General features: G+C 48.5%; 1 protein-coding gene across 2 annotated transcripts in view; it reads left to right on the top strand.

Moving 5' to 3' along the window:
• The window catches only part of JAK1 (Janus kinase 1), a 127,812-nt gene that overhangs the window by 100,298 nt on the left and 14,084 nt on the right, over positions 1-13,430 (top strand). For both annotated transcript variants that reach the window (XM_030325974.1, XM_030325975.1), the window contains exons 9-13: positions 1,688-1,845; positions 2,334-2,457; positions 4,444-4,630; positions 10,121-10,227; positions 13,006-13,149. In XM_030325974.1, the coding sequence (XP_030181834.1) occupies positions 1,688-1,845; positions 2,334-2,457; positions 4,444-4,630; positions 10,121-10,227; positions 13,006-13,149 (720 nt within the window). The remainder of the gene's footprint in view (positions 1-1,687; positions 1,846-2,333; positions 2,458-4,443; positions 4,631-10,120; positions 10,228-13,005; positions 13,150-13,430) is intronic.

Here is a 13,430-nt window from a genome sequence, read left to right as displayed (position 1 = left end):
TCCCTATTTTACAGAGGAGGAAACTGAGGCACAAAAAGCTTAGGTACCTTGCCCAAGGTCACAGAGGTCTAAGATTAAACCATTTGAAATTGCCAATATTTGACAGTTTTTGACCTGTAAAAATGACGATTGCATGTGCTTAACCATAATAGCAAGTTGGAGATACTAAGATGTGAACCCACGTAAACGGACTCCAGAACCTGTGGGTTAACACTGTGTGATGCTTTCTCTTCTTTATCTCCTTCCCCTGTCCCTTGCCAGCCATGGGATTTCCAAGCCCTTTGACCAGGCAGTACTTTGGCTGCTGGTCTTTCAGGAAAGCATGATGCTAGCATGTTATCAAACTATATCTTGATTTATCTCTTCTCTCTGCCTCTTCTTGACGTCTCCCATTTCCTCAGACTTCTCTCAGGGAAGTGCTTATGTGGTCTCGGTCTTTTAGGTGATTGGGGGAAGGGCTGCCCGATTCAGACCATTTGCTCTGAATTTGCTCTTTGGGGATCTGCAGGTCAATGCCAGGTAACGTGAAAGGAAGCACACTTAGCACAGAGTCTCCTTACTGAATAACCATCTCTGTGGTGGCCTTAGCCTCCTTGGCTCACAAGTCTAGAGCTGACCCTTCCTTTGGCAAGGTAGCTGTCATTAGCCCCACTTGCCTCCATCCTTTCTAGTTGCTTCTGTCCACCCCTTTCTCTTTCACTGATTTGTCTCCTTTGTCTGTTTTTCTTTGCCACCAGCCTGTCCTTTCTCCAGTACTATGGACAGAGTCTTATACTCACATGCCATTCTGCCCTCAGAAGACTCAGGTGCTTTTTAATATTCTTGTGAGTCAAAGCTCTAAATGGCTTTCCATTCCCCCCTCCGTCAGGAGATGTTCCTGGTTGAGCCCATGGCTTCTCTCAGATAGTCAGTTTTTGTTCAGGGCTATATGACCAAGACAGAAAAAAAATTCACCTGTCTTTATCTCCAGGCATTTTTTTTTTTTTTGAAAACCTTCTTTCTGTGGATATCCCCTCTCTCATCTCCATTTTTGCCTTTGTTCTCCCACTTTGAGTAAGACTCTCTGCCGCCTCCAAACCCTCAGAGGTCTCTGGACTTAGTCTAGCAACCTCATCATTGTCTGGGACCATTCCTGGATTAAGACTTCGGAGTTTCACCTTCTAGACCAACTCCATATGAGATGAAGCATCTGTGCCTATGTTTCCTTTTCTGTAAAATGGGTGCTGAGTCAGTCATTGCTTAGTGCCAAGACCAGAGTACCACTTCCACATGCTCTGCTGCTCCTCCCTCCACTTCTTTTTTTTGTTTGTTTGTTTTTTTTGTTTTTGTTTTTTAAGCTCTCTGTACTTTTATACCTGAGGCAGGCTTGTTCCTCCATCTAGACCCCTGTGGCAGCCTCTCCATAGGTCTTCTGCCTGCCATAGCTGCCCGTTTTGCCCTTCCTCCCATGCAAACACACCATACCTCATCTGGTAGTTTGAAGACACTAGATGAGAAAGTATGGAGAGTCAAAATCCTGTATAAATGCAAGGGGTACAGTTATTATCGGCAAAAAGTGCTTCCTTTTGAGGTCATGCCTCATCCATTGTGTTTTAAATATCTTTTCACTCTGTACCTCCCCATAAAGTCAGCTGCTTGAGGTAGTAGGCACATGATGTAACCACGGGCATGTCTTCTCTCTCATCAGGAACTGAAGCTTTCGTCCCACGAGGAGGCCTTGTCCTTTGTGTCCCTGGTAGACGGCTACTTCCGGCTCACAGCAGATGCCCATCATTACCTCTGCACTGATGTGGCTCCCCCACTGATTGTCCACAACATACAGAATGGTTGTCACGGTCCCATCTGGTTGGTTCTGGAAACTTTTCAGTTCCCTTTGGTGTGAACGGAACCATATTTTAGTGATGGGATGTGTGGTGTCATCAGTTGATTAGGTTGGGGCCAGTTGAGCATGTTGTTTAGGACTTTTTTGGTGCCCTCTTTTCCATCCCTCCCTGCTGTCTACTGGTCAGGCCTTCCTGCATCACCTTTGTGGGGGGAATAGCTTCTGTCAAGCTGGAGACCACATGTGTAGGGAAGTCAGGGTCAAGCTGGGCTCAGTGCCTTAGATGGCAGACGAGTCCTCTTTCTAGACCTTGGAGACTTGATACATGTTGAGGCTCCTTGGCATCTCAGCTTGCCTCATGTGTCCTCTCAGACAGGACTTCAGGCCCCAGGTTGGGTAATGGGATGGGCGCATAGGACTTGAGCCAGTTTGGGAAAGTGGCTACTCCAAGGGATTTAGAGTGCTGTCATCGGTATGAGCTCTTTCTCCCTTTCCCTTTCTCTCCCTCTAGCACAGAATATGCCATCAATAAGTTGCGGCAAGAAGGAAGTGAGGAGGGAATGTATGTGCTGAGGTGGAGCTGTACCGACTTTGACAATATCCTCATGACTGTCACCTGCTTTGAAAAATCTGAGGTCAGTCAGGCCGAGTCATATTGGCCGCATGTGTTCAGTGCAGCCAGCCTAGGAGCTGCTGCAGAGAGGACCACCTGGGGGGAGGGCTGGGGTAGGGGTAAAAAAGCCCGGGGAGATAGACACTCAGAGAAATGCAGAGCAGGATGTTGAGCATTATAATTTTCTGAGAAAATCCCTGGCAGTTCTGACTGGAACAACCCCAGTCTTCAAAAGGAGACTTCCTGAGCAGCCAAACCCCGAAACTTTCCTCCTTGTGGCCCTTTCTTTCTTCCCTCAAGAGACCCATGTCAGGGATCCACGGCGGCTCTGGAAGGTAGAACGTGGCCAGAAAACCAGTTCAGACCAAACATTTGTCATTTAGTGCATTTGTTCGGTGACAGAATCTCAGACACAGAGCCACGTCTGTCTGTGGCACTCACAGGTACCAACCAGTGCCAGGAAGGCCAGCTTGGCAGCCTGGCCTAACACAGCTTTCCCTGGATGGTAGCTTCAGACATTTTAACGGACGACTTGCCGTGCCGTGGTTTGACAAGTGGAGATGACTCTACTTAGTGACTCTGCAGTAGCTGGAAGCTAGCAACGATGTGAGAGATACCCAGAAAGCAAAGATAGAAACCAGAATTGTTGACCATATCCCACTAGACTATAATACTCCCTTTGTCATTCATGCAATCTTAAATAGAGGAAATGGAATATTTTAAAAGACCATGAGTTTTACAGAATTAGTCCAGACAGATACACTAGTGTTGACTGGGTTAGCACGAACTGGGAGAACTGGGATGGCAGGGGGTGGGGCTGCAAGGTGGAAGTGAGCACATTAGTGCACCATAGCCCTCAGACACTGGAAGGAAAAGTACTGGGGAAGCCCTGGGGACTAGACTCTGTTCAGAGGGGGAAGAGGAAATGGCAGAAGGAACCCAGGGCTGTCAAGTGTCTGGGTACCACTGCCTACCTGGGAGCCTTCCTATACAGCAAGGCCTCGTGGCTGATATGGCCACAGTGGGTCAGAACTTGTCAGCTTTGTTGTTTGGGCAGCATGCCTGTCTTCTACATTCATCAGTCTGTGAAGGGAGTATAATGTTGTTAATATGGATGGGCGCACGAGACAGCCTAACTGCCTTCTGAGGTGGAATCGGCTTGTGCTGGACCAGGAATGTCGATGACTCAGGAGTGTGGTCCGCCTGGTGTCAGATTACCTGGGGAAAACAGGATCATAGATACGATTACTGGCGCAGTTCATTTTAGCTCACCAGACTCTGTGCTGACCACTTTACATGTCCTCATTTAAACCTTATACTGACCCTGTGAGATTGACCCTGGCATTATCCCCATTGTACAGATGAATAAAACCCAAGGCTTTGCGATCTTAAACATCTTATCCTAGTATATACCATAAGTAGATCTTTCCGACCTTCATCCTTAATGACTAAAATATTTATCTTTGTACAAAAAGTGCCCGTGAAGGAAAGCTGCTTATACTTCCTCTCTGTGGTACTACAGGATCTGGAAACGGACCAGACCATTGACCACCACCTCCCAGAGGGGTTCTCCTCAAATAGATGCATGGCCTGGAAGGGCTCAGTTTGAGAGACTTCCTGGATAAATGTAGTTATAGTAATGATTATTTCATGCATAATAATATTTGCAAACCTTTACGAAGCACCTTCTAAGTTTTTTACTTTGTCATGCAGTCACAGCAACGTTCCTGTGAGGTTGGTTTTTCATTGAACTCCATCTTACAGGTTTAAAACGGGGTGATGCTATTGTAGAAGTCCTGCTCTGTTAGGCTTTCTCTCTAGTGTTAACTCTCTTTGATCATTGTCTTCTTCTGGACTTATTTATTGTTTACTTGTTTGTAATAAATATTTATTTTTGAATAATTATAGATCTACAGAAATGTTACAGAGATAGTACATAGTTCCATATATCCTTATTCAGCTTCTCCTGTTGTTGATACATTTGCCTGAGCCTTTTCTTGAATGGCAGGTGGTGGGTAGCCTGAAACAGTTCAAGAACTTTCAGATCGAGGTGCAGAAGGGCCGTTACAGCCTGCATGGCTCGGACCGCAGCTTCCCCAGCCTGGGGGACCTCATGAACCACCTCAAGAAACAGATCCTGCGGACGGACAACATCAGCTTCGTGCTGAAACGCTGCTGCCAGCCCAAGCCCCGAGGTCGGTCTCCCCTGGCCAGAGCTGGGCCCTGTCCCTTCGCTGATCCCCTTTGCCCCTTGCTGATGCTCTAAGACACGGATCAAGCAGAAGCTGCTGGTTGGTTTGAAGAAAGTGGCCCCTCCCCACAGTTTCTAGGTGTCCTTCATTTAGTTTTGTTACAAGTCTGTCCTGAACTTCAATCCTGGGCCTCAGGTGTCAGCATTGTCTATAGATAAAAACATACACCTTTTCTTAGCATCTCAGGCTTCGGAAAGAGCACGTTTAGGATTAGTAAACAGAAGCTTGCCACTTTCCTCTTTAAGGTAAAATGTTCCCCTGTGAGTGGTTTATTTTCTGAGAAATGTTCCTAGTATATCCTCTGTGGGTCAAGAACTGTGGTAAATGCAGAGAATCAAATGCCTGACACTCAAGCCCCTCTCTCCAAGGGTTTCCAGTCTAACATAGAAAATGTTTCAGGTAAACAAGGCCACCGCACTACGTGATGGCTGTTTTCATCAACACCTACATATCAGACCTCAGCCTCGCAAAGAAGCGCATGGTCAGAATCCCTGAGTCGTGGACTGGAAAGCTGCACAGAGGTGGATCTTGAGCCTCGTGTTGGACAGTTAGCCTGGCCACTAGATAAGGGCTTTTCCAACAAAGCATGTGTAGGGGCAGTGTGGTAGGCCAAAGCAGGAGCTGCAGAAGAACAGGGGCTGAAGGGCTAATGCATTCAGTGAAGTTAGAAAGAAGAGGTAGGATGGTATGCCTGGGCAGCTCAACTGGTTGAACATTCAGCTCTTGATTTGGGCTCAGGTCATGATCCCGGGGTCATGGGATCGAGCCCTGCGTTGGGCTCGATGCTGAGCATGGAGCCTGCTTAAGATTCTCTCTCTCTCCCCAACCTGTGCTCTCTTTCTCTAAAATAAAATAGAGTAGGGTAGAATAGAATAAAATAAAAAGAAGGGGCTGATGAGACTGGGAGAGGGCAGATTTGGGTCCTAGGAGGCCTTGGATGCCATGCCAGGGAGCTGAGCGGGGAACCATAGGAGAGTCAGGGAATAAAGTGGATGGGGGGATGACGGACTCAGCTATTCTTTTTGAAGCCCCATGGTTAGTGTCACTGATATCCTGCAGGTGAATTCATCACCTCTTAGAATGTGAGAACTGGAAGGACAGTTAGGCATCACCTAGTCAAGTGCCCCATTTTAGAGGTGAGAAAATTGAGTCCTGTAGAAATGAAGTGAGTCTCACTGAAGGTCAGGTCAAAGAGGGGTTTGAGTGCCAGGCTACTCCAGATAGTTTTTTTGACATTCCCATAGTGTGAGGTGCTGCCCTACATGTGTCACATCCTTCCCTCAGAAGGGGTCAGGCCTCAAAGGGCAGGCAGCACATTTGGGACGGGCAGGCCCCAGTAAGTGCGGTCGAAGATACTCTGAGGAGTCTCTGTATCTGACACATCTTGTTCTTTTAAGGGAATTTGCCCGTGAGCCTTTATGTCAGGGGTGGGCAGAGGATGCAACACCGGGACAGAAAGGGTCCTGGGTTCTTGATGTTTGAATCACTGTTTGGTCTCCCAGCCGCGGGGCTGCCACTGCACTCAGGGAAAGAGGAAGGTCTTGTGTTCTTGTTGATCAGATAGGGTTTCCTGCCAGCTTCGGGGGTAACTGCAGCCTTTGTTTTCATGCTTGAAGATGTTCCGCGAGGGTAAAAACACATCTGCCACTTGGCCCTGAGACCTTGGCCTCAGAGGGAGGTAAAATCTTAAAGCCCAACTACCCTATTTACTTACATAATCTCTCTTCCAGGTAGTACAGGCAGATTGGTGGTCTCCGGGTAAGGTTAGGGGGATGGAGGGCAGCAGCCACACATAGTGAGAAGTGGCAGATGGGAGGCTGGGACAGGATTTCTTCCCTGGAATGAGCTGGGTAGGTCTCTGGTGTAGATTCCTGCTCCTCCCAGTCCAGACCAGGGAGCCAGTAGCCATGGCAGGAAAAGCACAGGAATGCATTGAATCCCTCTCTCATGGCTTCCCTTGGGGCCCCTGGAACTCCACACTGAATGTCCCTCCCACTTGAATATGAACTATTCAGACAGGCTCTGGGTCTATCTTACCACGCTGTGACTCGTAGGGTGGGTACACAGCACCTGGCACAGAATCCACGTTCGCTGATGTCTGATAATTACGGCAGTAGCTACCATACTGCTGGGTACTTAACTAATTTCAAATGCTTTACGTGCATATTTGCATTTATTCCATCTGTACAATAGCTCTTTGTAGCTGTTACAGAGATGCGGAAATTGAAGCCCAGAGAAGCTCAGTGCCTTGCTAGTGGTGTCAGTACTAGTTATGATAAAAGTAGCAGCAAGTTATGATGACGATGGTGATGGTGATGGGTATTGTCATGTGCCAGGCCCTGTCATTTAATCTTCCAAACAACCCGGAGTATGTTGTAATCGCCATTGTGCTTGCCCAGGTAGTTCGAGCAGGAGTGGGGAATTGAACTCAAGTCCTCTGACCCACCTCAGATGGTCTTTTCCCTACATCACACTCTGCAAATGCACAGGGGCAGCCATTAACCCATGGCTGTGGGGCAGGGGCCAGTTCTCCTGACCTGGGGGAGAGGAGGGACTGACGGGGGGGCTTAGGGAGAAAGGAAGAACAAGCTCTGAGGATGAGGCTGGCTTCTGTGTGCCCTCAGAAGCCCTCTGTCTTCCCTCTACCACCTGCAAATTAGAGAAGTGAGGAAATCATGACTATTAAAGAAGGTCGTTTTGGGTTCCTGAATGCCTCTGCCCTCGTAACTCTAAGGCTCTGATAGCCAGACTCTGACCTGGGTTTCTTACTTGAAAATGCAGCTGAGAAGCTCCTCATGGAATCAGTGAAAAGCAGGCAGCCCTCAGAGTGGATGTGACAGCAAAGCAAATCCACATCTCTGTGTCTGGTCCAGCCCCACCACCCCTCTCTAGGCCTGAGGGCGGCCATGTCAAGAAGGGGATAGGGACCCAGCAGGACTCACTGGCCTAGTCATCACTGACCCACATCCTCATCTGTGGAGTCACGCTGGGTGTTTGATTTCTGCAGCCTTTCGCTCTGACGCTGAAAGCTTCTGCAGGCCGTTGCCAACCAGCTGGTACAAGGATGGTGACGCTGACCAGGATGTAATGTTGGTCTTAACCACAATAGCTACCAGTTTTAGAGTGCTCCCTAGATGCCAGGCGCTGAAGTGAGCCCCCCCCCCCCGTGTGCATTCTCATTTATCCCTCACAGCAACCTCACAAGGGGCACAACTGTGTCTCCCATTTTTCCAGTGAGAAACCAGGCTTGTGGGGGTTTAGCGGCTTTCCCCACTCACATGGTTGACTTCAGTGCCACATTCCCCGTAGCAGCCATGCAGATCATCATCCCGTAAATGGTTCCTCTTTTCCTTCTCCTCTCTCAGTCCCAAAGCAGCTCTATTGCCCTGACTCTTCCCTGGGGACACTTTTCAAGTGGCCCTTTTTGATGTCTTTTCTCCACCAGGGCAGTCCTGAGTTGGCCTGTTTGAATCTGATTTTATCCAGGTGATTGCATGGAGTCAGGGTAACAGAATGGGGGAGAATAGACTCTGGAGAAAGGGTACCCAGAATGTGATCACAAGGGGAACCTGTGTCTGAACCTAGTTTCTGGCTCCCAGAACCTCCTCTGAGGTTGGTGTTATTACCATCCATGTTGCTGATGAGAAGATCAGTGTTCAGAGGAGTGGAAGGCACACTTGTCCAAGGCACACGGTAGGAGCAAAGACAATTTGAACATAGGAGGACACCAGTTCTCAACTCTTAACCACTATTGTACAGATTTTATAGTAAGTAGATTTAAAAATCTAACTTAGATTTTTTTTATTACAAAATTAAAAAAAAATTTTTTTAACGTTTATTTATTTTTGAGACAGAGAGAGACAGAGCATGAATGGGGGAGAGTCAGAGAGAGAGGGAGACACAGAATCTGAAACAGGCTCCAGGCTCTGAGCAGTCAGCACAGAGCCTGACGCGGGGCTTGAACTCACGGACCGCGAGATCGTGACCTGAGCCAAAGTCGGATGTTTAAGCGACTGAGCCACCCAGGCGCCCCTATTACAAAATTTTTTAAGAATTTTTTTCGTCTTTGAGAGAGACAGTGCAAGCGGGGTAGGGGCAGAGAGAGAGAGAGAGGGAGACATAGATTCCGAAGCAGGCTCCAGGCTCTGAGCTGTCAGCACAGAGCCCAATGCCAGGCTCAAACCCACAGACTTTGGGATCGTGACCTGAGCCAAAGTTGGATGCTTAGGGGCGCCTGGGTGGCTCAGTCGGTTAAGTGTCCAACTTCAGCTCAGGTCATGATCTGATGGTTTGCGAGTTTGAGCCCTGTGTCGGGCTCTGTGCTGACAGCTCGGAGCCTGGAGCCTGCTTCGGATTCTGTGTCTCCCTCTCTCTCTGCCCCTCCTCTGCTCATGCTCTGTCTCTCACTCTCTCAAAAATAAGTGAACATTAAAAAAAATTAAAAACAAAACAAAAAACAAAAAAAAGGAAAACAAACGTGCCCTGCAAGGAAGTGAGGACTTGAGAGACCATGTTTGAGTTACTTGGCCTAATGTAGGGACCTAGTACTTAGTGCTCATGGGTGGAGTTCTTCCAGGGTTCCAGAACCCTCTCACTGCCAGTCTGAATCTGGAAGGTGCTCTCTTTCCCCACAGTGACATAGCTCAAAGTGGCTCCATGGTGGGAAGTCTCCTTCTGTGGGTTATAAATTCCATCAGCCTCCTGTGCTCACCCTTGCCCAGCAGATTTTGTGAAGTGTTCAGTTTGCTGTTTGAATTAGTGGTATTTGGGGATGGTCTGCTCATAATCTGTACATTTAGATAGCACCTCCTTGGAGTCAGGCACTGCTGGGAGCCCAGAAAGGTTCAGGCACAACCTTCTCTCTGGATTACTTGTCCTGTTTTTTTACACAAAACCAGTGTTTTTTTACCTTCCTAACTCAGTTCCCGTCACTCCCTAGGCCCAACGTACTGCTTCTTCCTCCCTCTTCAGCTCTCATCCTTCATCCTGATTATTCATTCACACATTTAACAGATACTTACTGAGTACCTACTATATGTACCAGGCTGTGGAGGTAGAGCAGGAAATAAGATAGACAGTGGCCCCTGCCTTCGGGGAGTTTCTGTTCTCAGATTTTAAAATTTCACTTCCTTAGGCAAACCTTCCCTGAGTTCTTCTGCCAGAACAGACCCTGCTCTCGCAACCTTGAGAGCAGCTGCACAAGTGGGAGCTTTCCTTTCGATTGGTTGATTACTCGATTAGCTTAGGCTCTGTTATTTGCCTTAGCAGCTCCTGGAGGGCAGGAATCAGGTACTTAATAAATATTTGTTGAATGACTGAAGCAACAAATGTACAAATGTTGTGTTCAGCAAGCTCCATGGTTCGGCAGACGTTGGCCAACTGGGATCTTGGACCTTCGCTGCCCTGCTCAGTCTTCTTCGTTCTCTCCCGCAGAGATCTCCAATTTGCTGGTGGCTACTAAGAAAGCCCAGGAGTGGCAGCCTGTCTACTCTATGAGCCAGCTGAGTTTTGACCGGATCCTCAAGAAAGATATCGTGCAAGTGAGTCATTGCTAAGGTTCCTGGGTCCACCTTGGTCCTGCCTCCCCATGGCAAGCAGTCTGAGGATTTGGGGGACTGAAGTCTGGGTTTGGGGAAATCCTATTGGAAAAAACAAAAACAAAAAAACCGAGACTTTTCTTCTGTAGTTAAAGCTGTTCAGCCAGCACCCTGCCATTCTACCCAGCTTTGCTCATGTTCCCAAGAGACACTTTGTCTTTGAAGGAAATGGATTAGTCAGGCTTTGTGGGGTTATCTAGGGTTACAGGACCTTCCGGGGAGTGGTCTTCTGCAGATAGAAGGAGTTGGAGAACTTGGTGGGAATGCTGACAAGGCAAGAGTAGGGTGTCCATGGGGGGAGTCTGGGCTGATGACCCTCGTTAACCCACCACATGCTGTGACAGAGCACTTCTAAAGTTCAACCCTGGGCTTTCAGATGATGATTCCAAAGGGAGCAAAGCTGGCGGAATACAGAATACAGTAAGGAGGCAGGAGAACTGCCTTGAGAGATAGGTCCCTTGGACCATTGTCCCAGCTTGGGAGGCCTCTTGCCCAGAGTCTGCAGCTGTAGGCAGGCCCAGTTTCCCTTGTAGCTACCCTCGGGCTAAGGGTGTGAGGCCCAGGGCAAACCCCATGTTCTCTTTCATGCCCCTGCCCCAGTGGAGCATGGTGTGGAGCCACACACCAGGGAGGCCAAGGAGACAGCCTGCCAGCAGCCTTGGAGGGAAGGAACGTTTACTGCCTGGGAGAAACTGTGACACTTTGGAGGTGTTGGAGAATGAATTGTGGGCTCACGTCTACTAGGGAGCCTAGTGGAAGGTGGCAGGCTTGGGGTTGGTTTGCTAGTATACTTTCTTAGGTTAATCCCTGAAACTGTTGGGCAGGGTTTCAGGGCATAGAGGTCCGCAGCTGCAGCTGCCTCTCACTTCCCTTGATAAATCCTTCACTGAGGGCCAGATTGTGTTGTGTTCTGTCCTTCTGGTGGAGTTGGAGCTGTGGCCAGAGATTGAAATCACCAGAATGGCAGTACCCTGGGTTTTTTTTCCTGCCTAAATTTGGTCCTGTACTTGGGCCCTTCCTTCTTTCCTTGCCTTTGAACCTCTGCACAGATCATAGCCACCCTCCGTGCCCCCGGCACTCATCTAGCCAACAGTGAGCACTTTCACGTGTCACGCATGATGGCGACCCTTGGCGGGTGCACGGTGCGCTGGAAGAGCCAACTCGAATCTTAAGTAGATAATCTCGTTACCAAGACACAAGTCCTAAGTAGGGAAATACAGCAGGATGTGGGACTGTCAGATGGGACCATGCCGCTTAGCCTCGGGAGGACAGAAATGGCTTCCTGGGAAAGCGGCATCCAAGCGGAGTCCCAGAGGATACACAGCAAGCACCAGACAAAGGCAGAGGGAGCAGCACGGAAGGAAGCCAATGTGTAACACGCAGGACCCTCCGTGGGGCGCTGTGGAGGCCTGTTGCCATGGCTTGGCTGCTGGGATAAGCAACCCTTCTGGGGAAGAGTAATTATTCTGCAAGCATATGGCTTTTACGGGATGTTCTGGGAACACAACTTCCCATAATCTTGATGAACCGCTTCATGACAGATGCAGCTTTAATGAATAGTCACAGGACCTCGCCAGGATATGGGAGACAGGGCAGATGCATCGCCACTGTGCTATGACAGATGACAAATGGTGGCATTTGTGCAAATTAATATACCCGATTAACGATTGTATACATTCCTGTAGGGGCAGGCTGATTCCAAGGGAATCCATTTTCTGCATTTACAGAACGTGCTGGCATAGTAGAATAATAGCACCATAACTTAACAGACTTTGTGAGGTTAATGTCAGTAGCTTGAGAGTGCCTGAGTTTTATGAATCGCATTTTGGTTTCCCAATATTAAGAATGTTTAACTCAGAATTATTAAAGCTTGAACTGGGAGACTCCTTAGAGACAGATGATTATGTGCTAAGGGCTTTTTGCTTTTTGGGTATGAGGCTTTGAGTCCTCATACCGGTTATTTCCCCCGCTGTGGGATTGTGAGGGCAAGTCCACATGTAAATGCATCACAAATTTTAAAGCTTAGCACGCATGTGCATATACAGACACACACACTGGGTAGATAGCTGAAAAACGAACAAGTGCCTGGTCTAGAGGGCAATCAAACAGAACATATCAGCCAGCAGATCGTTTCTGCCATGATGTGCCAGACTCTGTACCTGGAGCCTTTATACCTGCCTCTTCACTTGATTCTAACACAGCCCTGGGAGGCAGGTACGATTGTTATCCCTGTTCACAGAAAGGGGTTAAGGAAAGAATGTCTCAAGTTAAATGGCCAGTGAGCAGTAGCATGATCACTAATAAGCCCCTTTTCTTTGTACCCTAGCCTGTAGTAGAGGAGCCCCCGTGGGGTCCTCTCTGAGTCCACTTTGGAGGTGAGGGTGGGGCTGCTGTCACTGGAGACTATTGGTGGCGCTACTAGAAGTTTTATGATTGGTCAGGATTATGTTTTAGCCACAGGTTGTTTCCTGGAAGTAGAAGGGAAGGAACCGTTTGGGACTGTAACTGTCTCCTGGGGCCCAGGAAGTGCCACATCTGTGTTTGGTTAAATAGCTTTGTATTTCTTTTGGAGGCCTGACGGGGACAAGACATGGGGAGACTGTGATCTTTGGAGGCTCTTTTGCCTTTGCCCCACCCCTGCTGGTATTCTGTGTTCCCATTAAGTCCTCAGTGCAGCCCCAGAGAGGGGTCATCACCCCAACCTCCTGCTTCCTTCTTCAGGGCGAGCACCTTGGGAGAGGCACGCGGACGCATATCTACTCTGGAACCCTTCTGGATTACAAAGATGACGAAGGAACTTCCGAAGAAAAGAGAATAAAAGTGATCCTCAAAGTCTTAGACCCCAGCCACAGGGACATTTCTCTGGTAAGTGTCTCCTTCATAACCCCGTCCCCTCTTCTCCCCCAGTTCTGGAGCCAGTGGAGCACAGTGAGCTTGGAAGAACCTTTGTCTTTAGTTTGGTCTTGTGGTTTCCAGACTCCTCATCTAGTCTGGATGCCTTTCTTCGAGTACAATCTGAGATAAAGCCGGCGTGGAAAATAAGTGAAGGAGGATTGAAGATGAAGTGGGTTGAGCAGCCTGTCCCTTCCTGGCCCTCCCACTGTCCTCCTGTTTCCTATCTAGAGGTCCTTGTGGTGGAGCCCAGG

Source organism: Lynx canadensis, chromosome C1 (genome assembly GCF_007474595.2).
Source record: "Lynx canadensis isolate LIC74 chromosome C1, mLynCan4.pri.v2, whole genome shotgun sequence".
In the NCBI taxonomy this organism is placed as follows: domain Eukaryota; kingdom Metazoa; phylum Chordata; class Mammalia; order Carnivora; family Felidae; genus Lynx; species Lynx canadensis.
This window is presented reverse-complemented; position numbering and strand designations above follow the sequence as displayed.